The sequence below is a fragment of the Oncorhynchus clarkii genome, chromosome 26 (genome assembly GCF_045791955.1).
Source record: "Oncorhynchus clarkii lewisi isolate Uvic-CL-2024 chromosome 26, UVic_Ocla_1.0, whole genome shotgun sequence".
Classification (NCBI taxonomy): domain Eukaryota; kingdom Metazoa; phylum Chordata; class Actinopteri; order Salmoniformes; family Salmonidae; genus Oncorhynchus; species Oncorhynchus clarkii.
In genome coordinates, this window is record NC_092172.1 from 15,925,950 (window position 1) to 15,943,724 (window position 17,775).

At 44.8% G+C, this 17,775-nt stretch overlaps 1 protein-coding gene across 2 annotated transcripts; it reads left to right on the forward strand.

The window, feature by feature from the left end:
* Positions 1-47: 47 nt before the first annotated feature.
* Positions 48-17,592, forward strand: LOC139384410 (AMP deaminase 3-like). 2 transcript variants are annotated; one of them, XM_071129170.1, is made up of 16 exons: positions 48-1,081; positions 3,262-3,484; positions 3,586-3,772; positions 4,150-4,315; positions 4,967-5,186; positions 5,268-5,397; positions 5,511-5,705; positions 13,048-13,179; positions 13,389-13,552; positions 13,699-13,825; positions 13,913-14,076; positions 14,670-14,790; positions 15,294-15,467; positions 15,562-15,672; positions 16,027-16,241; positions 17,182-17,592. In XM_071129170.1, the coding sequence occupies exons 1-15, from the start codon at positions 1,060-1,062 to the stop codon at positions 16,204-16,206; spliced, it is 2,316 nt and encodes a 771-aa protein (XP_070985271.1). In that variant the 5' UTR covers positions 48-1,059; the 3' UTR covers positions 16,207-16,241; positions 17,182-17,592. The 2 variants fall into 2 exon arrangements, 1 of the variants encoding a protein (XP_070985271.1); XR_011628856.1 differs by having other exon boundaries at positions 13,913-14,197; positions 16,027-17,592.
* The last annotated feature ends 183 nt before the right edge of the window (positions 17,593-17,775 follow it).

The window sequence follows — 17,775 nt, forward strand, 5'->3', positions numbered from 1 at the left end:
GAGTTGTAGTCATGTGGGGTTATTCAGAGCTGCAGCAGTTGTCCATTGGGGGAACAACAGGACCTTATCGACAACACTGAGTTTAATCTGCCCTACATCTCTCTTTCTGGAGGTCTACTAGGAAACGCTGAACAACACCAGTGCCAGGTAGAAAATGGAGTCCTATGTCATGTGTTTGCCGCATACACTACAAGCTATGTGAGTGTCTCTGCCGAAGTCAGTGTCAGATAGGATCAACCTGGACTGAAATCACACAGATCAGGGTAGAGGGTCCCATAAGGTTTCAAATTGGCAGCTTTGAGCATGATCATGAAGGACAGTGTGTGCATGGGTAAACATGGGTTTGTGGGTCACTGTTTTGTCATCACCTATTCTAGTGGTAGTCTGATCCTTTACTGAGGATTATTACCCATCAGCTGACTGACATGATGCCAGAGATTATTCATTCTAACACTATGCACCTAAACCAAGGTCAGTCAGAGCTGAGATCATGTGTGCGGGTGGGTCTGTCGAGGCTCTGAGGCAAAGCAGTGATGCATGGCTGCGCAGCGACAGTCCTCTCAATCAGGGCTGCCTGGGTAATGTTTACAATAAATGCAACAGCTGCATAGCTTGCTATCTGGCTCCTTAAGGAGGAAGGCTGCGGATTTATCACTGTCCCAAAGGTGGAGAGGAGTGTATGAGGAGTGTTTGTGTGTGAGTGTGTGTGAGTCCAGCCAGCTGGGGGGAGTGCTGGTGGCTCGGCTCTGGGCTCTCTGTTGACAGCCAGTTGTGACATATCCCAAGGATCAGTGGCTCTGTCGACATGATGCCATTGGCTTCTCAAAATAGATAGAGAAGGACACTCAAAGAAAACAGAACCGCGGTCGTGAACCACGGCAGGCTCAGAGTGGGACCGACCCACATCGCAGCCAGCCCGTCAGAGTCAGGCGACCAGCCTGTTAGCCAGTCTCTACCGCAGAGAGACTGTACAGAGAGAGAGACTGTACAGAGACACTGTGATCCTAGCTGAGATCGCCATCATCAGGACTCCCAGTGGAGACTGTACAGCACAGAGAGATGGCTGTGAACAGACCGGAAGGTAAGACACATAGCAGATAACGAGTTAAGGTACACTATAAACTGTTCTAGCAGCTAGAGACTCGGAAACTATTGTGTTGCTGTTTGAGAGAATGTGATTAAGTTCATAACGTGTGATGGAAATGAGATGGCTGTTACTCTGGGAGGAATACTGATGGCTGTTACTCTGGGAGGAATACTGATGGCTGTTTGGTGTCTCTGACTAAGAAAATTGTGTATAACTGATGCTGAGGCAGCAGTATAAGCAGAGAGAATGAGAGAGAGAGAGAGAGAGAGAGAGAGAGAGAGAGAGAGAGAGAGAGAGAGAGAGAGAGTGTGCGCGTGTGTGTGTGTGTGCGTGTGTGTGTGTGTGAGAGTGAGGCAGCAGTATAAGCAGAGAGAATGAGAGAGAGAGAGAGAGAGAGAGAGAGAGAGAGTGTGTGCGTGTGTGTGTGCGTGTGCGTGTGTGTGAGAGAGTGAGGCAGCAGTATAAGCAGAGAGAATGAGAGAGAGAGAGAGAGAGAGAGAGAGAGAGAGAGAGAGAGAGAGAGAGAGACCGTGTGTGTGTGTGTGTGTGTGTGTGTGTGTGTGTGTGTGTGTGTGTGTGTGTGTGTGTGTGTGTGTGTGTGTGTGTGTGTGTGTGTGTGAGAGAGAGAGAGTAAGGCAGCACTTGAGAGGAAGAAGCGGTGCTAAATTATTTATGAGAACCCATCTTTTAATCAATGCTGCTGCTGCTTCACAGAAACCCTCTCAGCTTTCAGAGTTCACCTGTGGTCTTTGCTGTAATGTGCTGCTCTCTCTGTCTGTCTGCAGTGCAGTGGGAATTGGGCAGTGGGCAGTGGGCAGGCGCTAGTTTGATCCACAAAGCTGTTCTTGGAAGTGGCTTAGGGTGAGCAGTGGGGTGTTTGTGGCACAGAATTTTGGCAGGAATGGCAGCCCTCTTGGAAAGGCTTGGCAGAATGGAGCATTGACATTACTCTGTCACTGATGACACTAGACCATTTCTCTCAGGGGCACCAGGTCTGTATGGCCACTGTGCTGTCTGGGTGGATTGGGTTTCATGTCATTGGGGTATCAACAAACCCCTCGTGGTTCGGTCACTTGATCTGTGGGTGCAGACTTGTCCCTAAATGGGACAACTGTGTGGTTACTGGACCAGTGACTGACAATCAGACACTGGGCTATAAAGTCTACAGTTCAACCGTTACTGTCACGGTTGCACAGGTGATTATGATTAGGACCATAAACATGAAAGGAATAGAGCTGGTATGTGTCTGGAGACAAATCAAAATGGCAGTCATACTGTATTTCCAAAGTCGAGTTTTCCATTTTGAAAATCACATTGAGCCACTTAAGACAGCAGATTTTTTCAGTGTAATCTGCCAGATCAAGATTTGTGTCCCTAGCCTCATCTTGATACATGACAAACAAACATGTTCATGAAACCGTATAAACAACATCGTTGCAGCCTGAGTGTACAACTGCAGATACTCTGGTCTTCAGAAAATGAAGAGAATGATGGAACAGCTGGGAATTAAAACTGAATTAAATTCCAGGGGTAATAAGATGATCTCTGACAGTACAATTCACTCAGCAGACAGTCTCTGCATTAGATAAACACTAACCTGATGTCATTCTCTACCCTGTCTGTATGTTGTCCTCAGAGAGGACAGTACGGGGCCTGGTGTTGACCCTAAAGGTCATAAGTGAAAATAGCATATTGTCTCGGAGGCAATGTAACGTGATCAGTTGTCAGTATTTATGTCAGTCACAAGTGCTTAAAGATCTGCTTACCAGAGTAATTTCAAAAGGAGATTGCAGTATAAGCGCAGCACAATTTGTCAATCTGTCGTGGTGGTTGTTTTGCCATGCCTTGAAGTAACTCTACTAAGCAAATAAATGAGTATATGCTAATAGATCTAATATTAGCTAACACATTGTGCTAATAGTTCTCTGTTAATACTAGGTGAATATGCAAAGCAATGCTTTTAGCAGAGGGATGTCATGACCATGAGGTGTTGTGATGACAAAGCAGATATGAGTTCTGAGTGGACAGAAATGCTGGAATTGGCAGCGATTTTTTGGGGACGAATTAGCTCCACCTCCTACAATAACAAAACTCCAATCTAACGCTTCCAAAACTAAGTGTCTACATATCTGTACAGTGTTTATACTAAGCTGCTACACCTGGTGTTTTTACAGACATGCCGAGACAATTCCCTAAGATCACGCTGAGTGAGGTGGATGAGGAGACACGTCTGCTGGCGGAGAAGGTGTACGCGTCAGCGCTGAAGGAGGAGGACACAAACGATGCGCTGTCCATGTTCACCGTCCCTGAGGACTGTCCCATCGGCCTGCACCAGGCCAAGGAGAGGGAGCTGCTCAAAGAGCTGGCAGAGCAGCATTCAGAAGAGAGTGCCAAGAGGTGAGTCTGGCCCTCGACAATACAGGACCTCATGGAATCGAACCTAGCTGATCAGTTAAGTACTAGAGTGTCGGGAATTCATAAGAACGTTTGGTTTCCAGGAAGAAGAGTTTCAAGATGATCCGTTCGCAGTCTGCGTCTTTGCAGGGCCTGCAGATCCCTGTGACTGCAGAGTGGGCCCGTTCTGTGGTGACCCCATTCCTCTCACCCTCCTCCACCTGCTCCTCACTTCCAGAGAACTGCCCCGAGTACCAGAGGGTCACCATCAGTGGAGACTACTGCGCTGGTGTAAGTTCTCCAAGCAGGTGGCATACAGTTCATACTCAACTCATACAGTATTTCACTGCATACTGGAAGAGTTGCAATGAAATTGGACAGTAATGATTGTGTTTTGCTTTTCGTGTATTGATGTGAATACTGATGTGTATATTGATGTGTATAGTGTATATTTATGTTTTTGGTTCGTCTGTAAAAAAGAACTTGGACTCAGCATGACTCCCTGTCAAAATAAAAGTTAGATAAACAATTTAAATAATAAAAGTGGTATTTTGGTATGACTTTAAATCCCCATGTGGTTAACAATAATCTTGTGTGTAGAGAGTCCACAGGATGAAATGGAAAGCCATGTGATAAGACTAGTAATGATAGCTCTCTCCTCTCCCCAGATCACAGTAGAGGACTATGAACAGGCAGCAAAAACCCTGATGAAAGCCCTGTTCATTAGGGAGAAGTACTCCAGACTGGCCTACCATCGCTTTCCCCGGACCGTTGCCCAGTTCCTCCGCAGCGCTGAGAACCAGACGTGGAAGGAAGAGGACGGGGTTCTACCAGGTATACACTGAGTGTACAAAACATTCAGAACACCTTCCTAATATTGAGTTGCACCCCCCTTTTGCCCTCAGAACAGTCTCAATTCGTTGGGGCATGGGCTCCACAAGGTGTGGAAAGTGTTCCACAGGGATGCTGGCCCATGTTGACTCCAATAATTCCTACAGTTGTGACAAGTTGGCTAGATGTCCCTTGGATGGTGATGCACACAGGAAACTGTTGAGTGTGAAAAACCAAGCATCGTTGCAGTTCTTGACACAAACCGGTGCGCCTGTCACCTATGACCATACCCCGTTCAAAGACACTTAAACATTTTGTCTTGCCCATTCACCCTCGGAATGGCACACATACACAATCCACGTCTCAATTGTTTCAAGGCTTAAAAATCCTTCTTTAACTTATCTCCTCCCCTTCATCTACATTGATTGAAGTGGATTTAACAAGTGACATCAATAAGATATCATAGATTTCACCTGGATTCACCTGTTAGTTTATGTCATGGAAAGAGCAGGTGTTCATAATCTTTTGTACACTCAGTGTATACTCAAACAGTGCCCATAAATTAACTATATGTCCATAATGTGTTCTTAACGTCCTGTACAAGTAGAGTCCATTGTATTAGAGTCTATGTCAGTCATACTGGTCTCCCCACAGATGTCTGCCCTTGCCCCAGGGAGGGGGAGGACCCGTACAACATTGAGAATATCCCAGACAACCTGAGCTATGAGCTGCAGACAAAAGATGGCATAGTGTATGTGTATGAGAACGCAGAGGCTCTAAGTCAGAACAGGCCCCGCAGCCTGCCCTACCCTGACCTGGAGACCTTTGCCATAGACCTCAGCCATGTGTTGGCCATGATCATTGATGGACCCACGTGAGTGACCACCACTTCCTGAACTCACCACTGTGTAATGGAGCTTTATTTTTGTCTCTGCATAACTAACGTGCTTTACAGGAAGACCTATTGTCACAGACGCCTGAACTTCCTGGGCTCAAAGTTCTACCTGCATGAAATGCTCAATGAGATGGCTGAGCTAAAGGAACTGAAGGGTGTTCCACACAGAGACTTCTACAATGTCAGAAAGGCAAGTTTCCAACACTTGAATGTGACAGCTAAATTTATAATGTGAAGTGAAAGTCCACCGTTTAGATCTGATGTGGCTACTTTCCCAGAGGCTTTGTGTCTCTCTTTCCCCAGGTGGACACACACATCCATGCAGCCGCCTGCATGTCCCAGAAGCACCTTCTGAACTTCATCCAGACCACCTACAAGACGGAGGCAGACCGTGTGGTGCTGGAGAAGGGCGGGCGGAAGCTGACCCTCAGAGAGGTGTTTGAACACCTCAACATGGACCCCTATGACCTCACTGTGGACTCCCTGGATGTACACGCTGTAAGACCCTCCCTCTCTCTATCTATTTCACCTGACATCATCAACTCAAATCAAATCAAATGTATTTTTATATAGCCCTTCGTACATCAGCTGATATCTCAAAGTGCTGTACAGAAACCCAGCCTAAAACCCCAAACAGCAAGCAATGCAGGTGTAGAAGCACGGTGGCTAGGAAAAACTCCCTAGAAAGGCCAAAACCTAGGAAGAAACCTAGAGAGGAACCAGGCTATGTGGGGTGGCCAGTCCTCTTCTGGCTGTGCCGGGTGGAGATTATAACAGAACATGGTCAAGATGTTCAAATGTTCATAAATGACCAGCATGGTCGAATAATAATAAGGCAGAACAGTTGAAACTGGAGCAGCAGCACAGTCAGGTGGACTGGGGACAGCAAGGAGTCATCATGTCAGGTATTCCTGGGGCATGGTCCTAGGGCTCAGGTCCTCCGAGAGAGAGAAAGAAAGAGAGAATTAGAGAGAGCATATGTGGGATGGCCAGTCCTCTTCTGGCTGTGCCGGGTGGAGATTATAACAGAACATGGCCAAGATGTTCAAATGTTCATAAATGACCAGCATGGTCGAATAATAATAAGGCAGAACAGTTGAAAGAAACTGGAGCAGCAGCACGGCCAGGTGGACTGGTGACAGCAAGGAGTCATCATGTCAGGTAGTCCTGGGGCATGGTCCTAGGGCTCAGGTCCTCCGAGAGAGAGAAAGAGAGAATTAGAGAACGCACACTTAAATTCACACAGGACACCGAATAGGACAGGAGAAGTACTCCAGATATAACAAACTGACCCTAGCCCCCCGACACAAACTACTGCAGCATAAATACTGGAGGCTGAGACAGGAGGGGTCAGGAGACACTGTGGCCCCATCCGAGGACACCCCCGGACAGGGCCAAACAGGAAGGATATTACCCCACCCACTTTGCCAAAGCACAGCCCCCACACCACTAGAGGGATATCTTCAACCACCAACTTACCATCCTGAGACGAGGCTGAGTATAGCCCACAAAGACCTCCGCCACGGCACAACCCAGGGGGGGGGGGGGGGGGGGGGGGGGCGCCAACCCAGACAGGATGACCACATCAGTGAATCAACCCACTCAGGTGACGCACCCCCTCCAGGGACAGCATGAGAGAGCCCCAGTAAGCCAGTGACTCAGCCCCTGTAATAGGGTTAGAGGCAGAGAATCCCAGTGGAAAGAGGGGAACCGGCCAGGCAGAGACAGCAAGGGCGGTTCGTTGCTCCAGAGCCTTTCCGTTCACCCTCCCACTCCTGGGCCAGACTACACTCAATCATATGACCCACTGAAGAGATGAGTCTTCAGTAGAGACTTAAAGGTTGAGACCGAGTTTGCGTCTCTGACATGGGTAGGCAGACAGTTCCATAAAAATGGAGCTCTATAGGAGAAAGCCCTGCCTCCAGCTGTTTGCTTAGAAATTCTAGGGACAATTAGGAGGCCTGCGTCTTGTGACCGTAGCGTACGTGTAGGTATGTACGGCAGGACCAAATCAGAGAGATAGGTAGGAGCAAGCCCATGTAATGCTTTGTAGGTTAGCAGTAAAACCTTGAAATCAGCCCTTGCTTTGACAGGAATCCAGTGTAGAGAGGCTAGCACTGGAGTAATATGATCAAATTTTTTGGTTCTAGTCAGGATTCTAGCAGCCGTATTTAGCACTAACTGAAGTTTATTTAGTGCTTTATCCGGGTAGCCGGAAAGTAGAGCATTGCTGTAGTCTAACCTAGAAGTGACAAAAGCATGGATTAATTTTTCTGCATCATTTTTGGACATCATGCAATACCCTTACAAAGAAAAACAAATGAAAAAATCATGGGGATAAACATAGTTTTCAGACACGTGGGAAGTTCCACATCTTATTTTCTATGTATTTTTCTCTCGTGAAAATATATAACACTATTACTCCACCACCGTTTCAGTAAAAAGCTACGGTTTGGGGCTGGAGAAATGCAACCACTCTCAAATCCCTACACTACGCTACGGATGCAAGGACTGTCCATCCATGATACACTACATGACCAAAAGTATGTGAACACTTGCTCGTCGAACATCTCATTTCAAAATCATGGGCAGTAACTGGGAGATGGTCCTCCCTTTGCTGCTATAACAGCCTCCACTCTTATGGGAAGGCTTACACTAGATGTTGGAACATTGAATCGTCTACAATGTCATTGGATGCTGTACCATTAAGCTTTCCCTTCACTGGAACTAAGGAGCCTAGCCCGAACCATGAAAAACAGCCCCAGACCATTATTCCTCCTCCACCAAACTTTACAGTTGGCACTATGCATTGGGGCAGGTAGCATTCTCCTGGCATCCGCCAAACCCAGATTCGTCCACCGGACAGTGGATGGTGAAGCGTGATTCATCACTCCAGAGAACTAATTTCCACTGCTCCAGAGTCCAATGGCAGCGAGCTATACACCACTCCAGTCGACGCTTTACATTGCGCATGGTGATCTTAGGCTTGTGTGCGGCTGCTCTGCCATGGAAACCCATTTCATGAAGCTCCCGACGAACAGTTCTTGTGCTGACGTTGTTTTCAGAGGCAGTTTGGAACTCGGTAGTTGTAACCAAGGACAGACGAACTCTGGAGTGTTGCAACCGAGGACAGACAATTTTTAAGCACTACGCACTTCAGCACTCGGCGGTCATGAGGCAAAATATTTTATATTCATCAAGAATCAATTGGTAAATATCATTAATTTATAAGTCCAAAAATGGATGTGGTCACTAAGGATTGCCCCTTTAATAACAGGTAGTGACTTTCATACAGCAGACCTACACTGAGTGTACAAGATATTAAGAACACCTACTCTTTCCATGACATAGACTGACCAGGTGAATCCAGGTGAAATCTATGATCCCTTATTGATGTCACTTGTTAAATACACTTCAATCAGTGTAGATGAAGGGGAGGAGACAGGTTAAATAATAATTTTTAAGCCTTGAGACAATTGAGACAATTGAGACATTGATTGTGTACAGTATGTGTGCAATTCAGAGGGTGAAAGAGCAAGAAAAAAGATTTAAGTGACTTTGTACAGGGTATGGTCGTAGGTGCCAGGCGCACTAGTTTGTGTCAAGAACTACAATGCTGCTAGGTTTTTCACGTTCAACAGTGTCCCGTGTGTATCAAGACTGATCAACCACCCAAAGGACATCCAGCCGACTGTGGGAAGCATTGGAGTCAACATTGGCCAGATCCCTGTGGAACACATGTAGAGTTCATGCTCCGATGAATTGAGGCTGTTCTGAGGGAAAAAAGGGGTTGCAACTCAATATTAGGAAGGTGTTCTTAATGTTTTGTACACTCAGTGTATGTCGCCATTTGAACGTGAACCATTAACATGCCCGAAAAGAGAAAGATAAATAATTTTGTCCACTGCTCTGTGAATGTCCCGCATAATTTCTCCCTTGTAAATAATTTAGGATTTTTAGATGCTGTCACCATAATTCCATAGGTGGAAACATTGCTTCTGCAACATGCTAACAGAATAACATTATTTAAACCCCACATGAACTTGCATTACCACATGTGAAACTGCACCTTTTATTTATTTGTCATTTTTATCATGTGGAAGTTTTCACATAGTGCCTTCGAAAATTATTCAGACCCCTTTACATTTTTCATATTTTGTTACATTACAGCTTTATTCTAAAATTTATTAAATAGTTTTTTCCCTCGTCAATCTACACACAATACCCCATAATGACAAACCAAAAACATGGACTTATGTAAATATGGAATATCACATTTACATAAGTATTCAGACCCTTTACTTAGTACTTTGTTGAAGCACCTTTGGCAGCAATTACAGTATTGAGTCTTCTTGGGTAAGACACTACAAGCTTGGCACACCTGTATTTGGGGAGTTTCTCCCATTCTTTTCTGCTGATCCTCTCAAGTTCTGTCAGGTTGGATGGGGAGGACAACGACCCTAAGCACACAGCCAAGACAACGCAGGAGTGGCTTCGGGGCAAGTCTCTCCAGAGATGTTCGATCGGGTTCAAGTCTGGGCTCTGGCTGGGCCACTCAAGGACATTCAGAGACTTGTCCCGAAGCCACTCATACGTTGTCTTGGATGTGTGCTTAGGCTCGTTGTCCTGTTGGAAGGTGAACATTCGCCCCAGTCTGAGGTCCAGAGCGCTCTGGAGCAGGTTTTCATCAAGGATCTCTCTATACTTTGCTCCGTTCACCTTTCTTCAAGCCTGACTCGTCTACTAGACCCTGCCGCTGAAAAACATCCCCACAGCATGATGCTGCCACCCCCATGCATCACCGTAGGCATTGGTATTGGCCATGTGATGAGCGGTGCCTGGTTTCCTCCAGACGCTTGGCATTCAGGCCAAAGAGTTCAATCTTGGTTTCTTCAGACCAGAGAATTTTGTTTCTCATGGTCTGAGAGTCTTTAAGTGCCTTTTGGAAAACTCCAAGCGGGCTGTCATGTGCCTTTTACTGAGGAGTGGCTTCTGTCTGGCCACTCTACCATAAAGGTCTGATTGGTGGAGTGCTAGAGAGATGGTTGTCCTTCTGGAAGGTTCTCCCATCTCCACAGAGGAACTCTAGAGCTCTGTCAGTGTGACCATCGGGTTCTTGGTCACCTCCTTAACCAAGGTCTTTTGTCCCCCAATTGCTCAGTTTGGCTGGGCGGCCAGCTCTTGGAAGTCTTGGTGGTTCCAAACTTCCATGTAAGAAAGATGGAGGCCACTGTATTCTTGGGGACCTTCAATGCTGCAGAAATGTTTTGGTACCCTTCTTCAGAACTGTGCCTCGACACAATCCTGTCTCGGAGCTCTACAGACAATTCCTTCGACCCCATGGCTTGGTTTTTGCTCTGACATGCACTGTCAACTGTGGGACCTTAAATTGACAGGTGTGTGCCTTTCCAAATCATGTCCAATCAATTGAATTTCTCACAGGTGGACTCCAATCAAGTTGTAGAAACATCTCAAGGATGATCAATGGCAACAGGATGCACCTGAACTCAACTTTGAGTCTCATAGCAAAAGGTCTGAATACTTATGTAAATATTTTTTGTATTAAAAAAATAAAAATAGCAAAAATGTCAAAAAAACTGTTTGGGGTATACTGTGTAGATTGTTGAGTTTTTTTTCTATTTTAGTTAATCCATTTTAGAATAAGGCTGTAACGTAACAAAATGTTGGAAAAATCAAGTGGTCTGAATACTTTCCGAAGGCACTGTATGAAACTGCAAATGTGATTTTCACATGATTGAATTTCACACGTGAACTTGAATTTCCACATGGGAAAGTGAGCTTTTCACATGTGAATGTTTTTCACATGTGAAACTGCATATCCGATTTTCACCTGGAAATTTCACAAGTGAAACCGCAATTCACATGTGAGGTGAACACATGTTACTCTCCTCACATGTTACAAGGTGGTGTTGACTTGTGAACTCTTAATTGAATACATGTGAAAATATGGTTTCACATGTGAAATTTAAGATCAACATGTGAAAACAGGCATTGCTTGTTAGACATGTGTCTTTTTGTAAGAGTATATCATCCATACTGTACAGGAACCGCTGTTATGCCATAAAACACAGATTTATTGTGTAACCATTCAGTTATACAATGCCTTGCTAAAGTATTCGGCCCCCTTGAACTTTGCGACCTTTTGCCACATTTCAGGCTTCAAACATAAAGATATAAAACTGTATTTTTTTGTGAAGAATCAACAACAAGTGGGACACAATTATGAAGTGGAACGACATTTACTGGATATTTCAAACTTTTTTTACAAATCAAAAACGGAAAAATTGGGCGTGCAAAATTATTCAGCCCCCTTAAGTTAATACTTTGTAGCGCCACCTTTTGCTGCGATTACAGCTGTAAGTCGCTTGGGGTATGTCTCTATCAGTTTTGCACATCGAGAGACTGAATTTTTTTCCCATTCCTCCTTGCAAAACAGCTCGAGCTCAGTGAGGTTGGATGGAGAGCATTTGTGAACAGCAGTTTTCAGTTCTTTCCACAGATTCTCGATTGGATTCAGGTCTGGACTTTGACTTGGCCATTCTAACACCTGGATATGTTTATTTTTGAACCATTCCATTGTAGATTTTGCTTTATGTTTTGGATCATTGTCTTGTTGGAAGACAAATCTCCGTCCCAGTCTCAGGTCTTTTGCAGACTCCATCAGGTTTTCTTCCAGAATGGTCCTGTATTTGGCTCCATCCATCTTCCCATCAATTTTAACCATCTTCCCTGTCCCTGCTGAAGAAAAGCAGGCCCAAACCATGATGCTGCCACCACCATGTTTGACAGTGGGGATGGTGTGTTCAGGGTGATGAGCTGTGTTGCTTTTACGCCAAACATAACGTTTTGCATTGTTGCCAAAAAGTTCAATTTTGGTTTCATCTGACCAGAGCACCTTCTTCCACATGTTTGGTGTGTCTCCCAGGTGGCTTGTGGCAAACTTTAAACAACACTTTTTATGGATATCTTTAAGAAATGGCTTTCTTCTTGCCACTCTTCCATAAAGGCCAGATTTGTGCAATATACGACTGATTGTTATCCTATGGACAGAGTCTCCCACCTCAGCTGTAGATTTCTGCAGTTCATCCAGAGTGATCATGGGCCTCTTGGCTGCATCTCTGATCAGTCTTCTCCTTGTATGAGCTGAAAGTTTAGAGGGACGGCCAGGTCTTGGTAGATTTGCAGTGGTCTGATACTCCTTCCATTTCAATATTATCGCTTGCACAGTGCTCCTTGGGATGTTTAAAGCTTGGGAAATCTTTTTGTATCCAAATCCGGCTTTAAACTTCTTCACAACAGTATCTTGGACCTGCCTGGTGTGTTCCTTGTTCTTCATGATGCTCTCTGCGCTTTTAACGGACCTCTGAGACTATCACAGTGCAGGTGCATTTATACGGAGACTTGATTACACACAGGTGGATTGTATTTATCATCATTAGTCATTTAGGTCAACATTGGATCATTCAGAGATCCTCACTGAACTTCTGGAGAGAGTTTGCTGCACTGAAATTAAAGGGGCTGAATAATTTTGCACGCCCAATTTTTCAGTTTTTGATTTGTTAAAAAAGTTTGAAATATCCAATAAATGTCGTTCCACTTCATGATTGTGTCCCACTTGTTGTTGATTCTTCACAAAAAAATACAGTTTTATATCTTTATGTTTGAAGCTTGAAATGTGGCAAAAGGTCGCAAAGTTCAAGGGGGCCGAATACTTTCGCAAGGCACTGTATCTATATCTAGAGACACATTTCAGTTTTGGAGATCCGTTAGCACCATCCATACGCTAATATTAGATCTTTGTGTGTGCCTCACCCCACAGGGCAGACAAACCTTTCACAGATTCGATAAGTTCAACTCCAAGTACAACCCAGTGGGGGCCAGTGAACTCCGAGAAATCTACCTGAAAACAGACAACCTCATAGATGGAGAGTACTTTGCACGCATTATCAAGGTATAGTTCATTCATACAGAAAACATCCTGATTCTCTGAATTTGACAACACATGTTATGTCGCACAAGCTATTGTTATTTTGCAACAACAACATGTGCAGCAACACATTTGAGGATGTGTTACTCTGATGGATGGGAGGTGACAGAGACCCAGAATAATGGTCTTGTTTGGAGATGAGAGAACTTTCTACCACGTCTTGCCCTTGACAGGAAGTGTCCCATGACCTAGAGGAGAGTAAGTACCAGCATGCTGAGCCTCGTCTGTCCATCTACGGACGCTCTGCAGATGAATGGGACAGCCTCTCCAAGTGGTTCATCCAGCACAAAGTGCACTCTACCAACATGCAGTGGATCATCCAAGTCCCCAGGATCTAGTAAGTGCTGCTGCCTGAGTGACAGCTGAAGGCAAAGAGTTACATTTCACTTTCAACTGGAGAAGGTATGTAACATGGCTACTATAAACGATAATACTCTTTTTATGAGATGTTTGTCATGCTTAAAAATGTTTCACTTCTTTCAGTGATATTTTCAAGTCAAAGAAGTTGATCACTAATTTTGCCAAGATGTTGGAGAACATATTCCTTCCTCTGTTTGAGGCTACAGTCAATCCACAGAAGCATAAAGAGCTACATGTATTTCTCAAATATGTGAGTATAATTCATTTGGATTTTCCTGCAAAAACTATCCTGATAGTGTCAACCATTCACCATTCAACCCCTACTCTTCCTGTGCAGGTGACAGGCTTTGACAGTGTGGATGACGAGTCCAAGCACAGTGACCACATGTTCTCCTACAAGAGCCCTAAGCCTGAGCAGTGGACAGCAGATGAAAACCCTCCCTACAGCTACTACCTCTTCCACATGTACGCCAACATCATGGTGCTCAACAATCTGAGGAAGTACGTACCTGTTGATATCTGCCCCTCTCAGGCCTCTGGTAATGGACCCAAACCATTACATCTCATTCAAGAGAAACATAGACTTCCAACTGTCCTTCTGCTGATGCTGCTGAGGGGAAATGTAGGTGTTACACCCATTGTTCAGTTGCTATTATTCATTGAATTTACAGTAAGGCACTTCAGAATGTCCTGAGGGCAACCAAGGGGAGCAGAACAGGTGTCTGGTTGCAGTCATGCTACATTACTGCACAGTGTAATGCACCAAGGCATCTATAAATAAATTCCCTATGATAATACAAAGGAATAGAATTACAGACTTGAATTACTGGCACATATGGTCAAGGAGCTCCTCCAAGGTCACTGAAGATGCTACTGTAGGTGCTACATAATGCACTTGTGTAGCTCTGTTTGTGTATGTGCAACGTGTGTGTGTGTGTGTGTGTGTGTGTGTGTGTGTGTGTGTGTGTGTGTGTGTGTGTGTGTGTGTGTGTGTGTGTGTGTGTGTGTGTGTGTGTGTGTGTGTGTGTGTGTGTGTGTGTGTGTGTGTGTGTGTGTGAATATGACCACTGAATATTTCCCTGGGTCTCTTCCAGAGAGCGGGGCTTGAGCACCTTCCAGTTCCGTCCACACTGCGGGGAGGCTGGATCCATCACCCACCTGGTCTCTGCTTTCCTCACAGCTGACAACATCTCCCACGGCCTCAACCTCAAGAAGGTCCTTTACCACTAGACTGAATCCTGCATCAACTGTCCTCAACACACTACAGCCTACACACATTTATCTGTCATCAATGGACTAATATAGTTCCTCAACTCCCCAGCATGTTTGAATGGAGCACTCTCATGCTGATCTCCCATGTGATACATTAGGTGCTACTCACATGAATAGTGGATGTCATGAGATGACCCTAAAGAAATGCAAAGCTATCTAATATTCTCACATGAAAGCACACTGTATAAATGCAAGCCATTGTACTGTAATACAGTAACAGTGTTCAGCCCTTCAGGGCTTCCTGTTTGCTTCATTTTCCTGTCTTTCTGTGGGCCTAACCAGCACACAGACAAGGAAAGGCCCTGTCTACCAGGCCTGCTCCATGCAAATACAGCCACCGTGTCTGCTGATCAGTAAGCAGAGACCCTGTACGCTGAGCAGGTGACAGCGAGGTGTGTGTGAGTCTGTGTGTATGTACTGAGTGTGTCTGTCTCTCTCTGTCACAGAGCCCTGTCCTACAGTACCTGTACTACCTGGCCCAGGTGCCCATTGCCATGTCTCCTCTGAGCAATAACAGCTTGTTCCTGGAATATTCCAAAAACCCTCTCAGGGAGTTCCTACACAAGGGGCTGTGCGTGTCTCTATCAACAGATGATCCTATGCAGTTCCACTATACCAAGGTAAACTGTTGGAGAAAATAGTAGCTCAAATCAGCTGAGTGTTCAATAGCTGCATTGTAGGACAGTACCGGATGACAGTGTGTCCTGTCTGTAGGAGGCACTAATGGAGGAGTATGCCATCGCGGCCCAGCTGTGGAAGCTCAGCACCTGTGATGTGTGTGAGATTGCCAGGAACAGTGTGCTGCAGAGTGGCCTGTCTCACCAGGTAGAGCTCTGGGCACTGATATCTACACTTTTAGAAAAAGGGTTCCAAAAGGGCTCTTCGCTGTCCTCACAGGAGAACCCTTCATGTTCCAGGTAGAATACTCTTTGGTTCCAGGTAGAAACCCAAAAGTGTTCTACCAGGAACCAAAAAAGGTACTTCAAAGGGTTCTCCTATGGTGACAGCCAATGAACCCTTTTACATTCTAGATAGCATATTCTTTATAGTGTATAATAGCATGAATGCAAAATAACATTAAATATCCTTCCCCTGTCCCCCATCTAATGGAGTGGTTATACCTAAGGAGCTTACATGATATACAATATCTGGTAATACTGTATGACTCATTTTGTGCAGGAGAAGAAGCACTTTATTGGGGCCAACTACTTGAAGGATGGACCTGAGGGGAACGACATTCGGCGGACCAATGTGGCTCAGATCCGCATGGCCTACCGCCACGAGACCCTGTGCAATGAACTCAGCTTCCTGGTGGATGCAGTGAAGACTGAAGCGGCCATTGGCACACAACCAGAGTGACCACAACAACATGGGACTTAGCTCAATCCATGCATGTAAGCTCTCAACCATCACAACGATATCTCTTGGGAGAAAAAGCCCAATGGTTTGAATGGATAAGTGTGACTCTTGTTTCTCTGGCTGCGTGTGTGCTACTGTGAAAGCAGATAACAAGGGGCGCCATTGCAGTTAAAGAGATTCTCCAGTACTTTTGTATACATTTTGCCAGTGGTTCTGAAAGTAGTGCTCAAGAGCCAAAAGTGGCCCCCGAAAATGGTGTACTATGTCACATACTGTACGTGCAGATATATGCACCATGCCATTGCTCTCTCTCTCGCTCTGCTGTGGGTGCATCATGTGCATCTTGCTAGTTGTCATATGGCGAGGGGCTGAAGCTCATTGGTTGAATTCGAATCCTAAGGGGCTGGCCCACATGGAGGAATATGTAGGCCAAGCACAGCTTCCAGAAAAGTAGTTGCTTTAAAACTAGGCATTTCATGTATAACTGAGGTAAGGTAGGTTATGCATGTATGAACTGCACCTTGACACATCCAAAGCAGGAGGTTTAATGAATACTTATTAGTCGCCAAAGTTCCGGAGCATGTCTTTAACAGTATAAAAATAGTTTGGAGAGGTAGCAGTAGGAGCCAACTACATCTTAGTGTCTTAATGATGTAGGTCCACAGTACAAGGGTTTCCTTCTGCAGTGCAGCAACATCCTCTGCACTAAGGCTGGCTCCCTCTTCAGAGCACTTACTCACAGTTCAGTAATGTTACAACATATTTGTGGTTTCAAGTGCAATGTCTGGGAGAAAAAACACTGGCCACTTCTATTTTGATGTCCAACACTCACTGCATCATGCCTTAGTGATGGGCGGTCCCAGCTGTTGACAGAACCTGAGTGTTTATCTCTGGAGCTGGAACACTGCTTTAGCTGTGATGAATGAAGTCTGGTACATTTCCACTGTCCCTTTCCATGTGTGCTTGTTTTTACAGGATGTCATGCAGTAGGTTCCAAGGAGGACACTGAAGTCAATTGTGGGACACTGTAGGTACTATACATTGTACTTGCATGCACTGTATGATACCTGCTTGAAGTATTTGTGTGAATGTTTTGTTTCAATTTGAATGAAAACAGGCATTTATATTGGTCAGAGTATGCTATATTTCATTTGAATGTACTGTATCTATAACGTACTGTGCTGTGTCTATAAAGCAACATTGAGTCAATTGAGTTGTGAAAGTTTGGACAAGAGAGAAAAATGAGAAAGCATATAAGATGCAAGATGTCCAAAGATGTTACAACGCTCTATCTCACCTCTTCCCCGTTAATGGTTGACAGAATGCTGTAAAATAGCCTGTTTTTAATTATGTTACTTTTGTTATAAATAAAGATATTTAAACATGGATAATTCCGTTTTTTTGTTGTTGTCATGCAGCAATTTAAAACTGTGAGATGATGGAACACATTGTTTATTAGAACATTAACCCAAAACTCATGGCATTAGTCTGCATTTCCAAAAAAGGCTAAGAAGTAACTGCAAGGCAGGGTATACAAAAAGTTAGAATTTATTGCATCAATTCGAGATT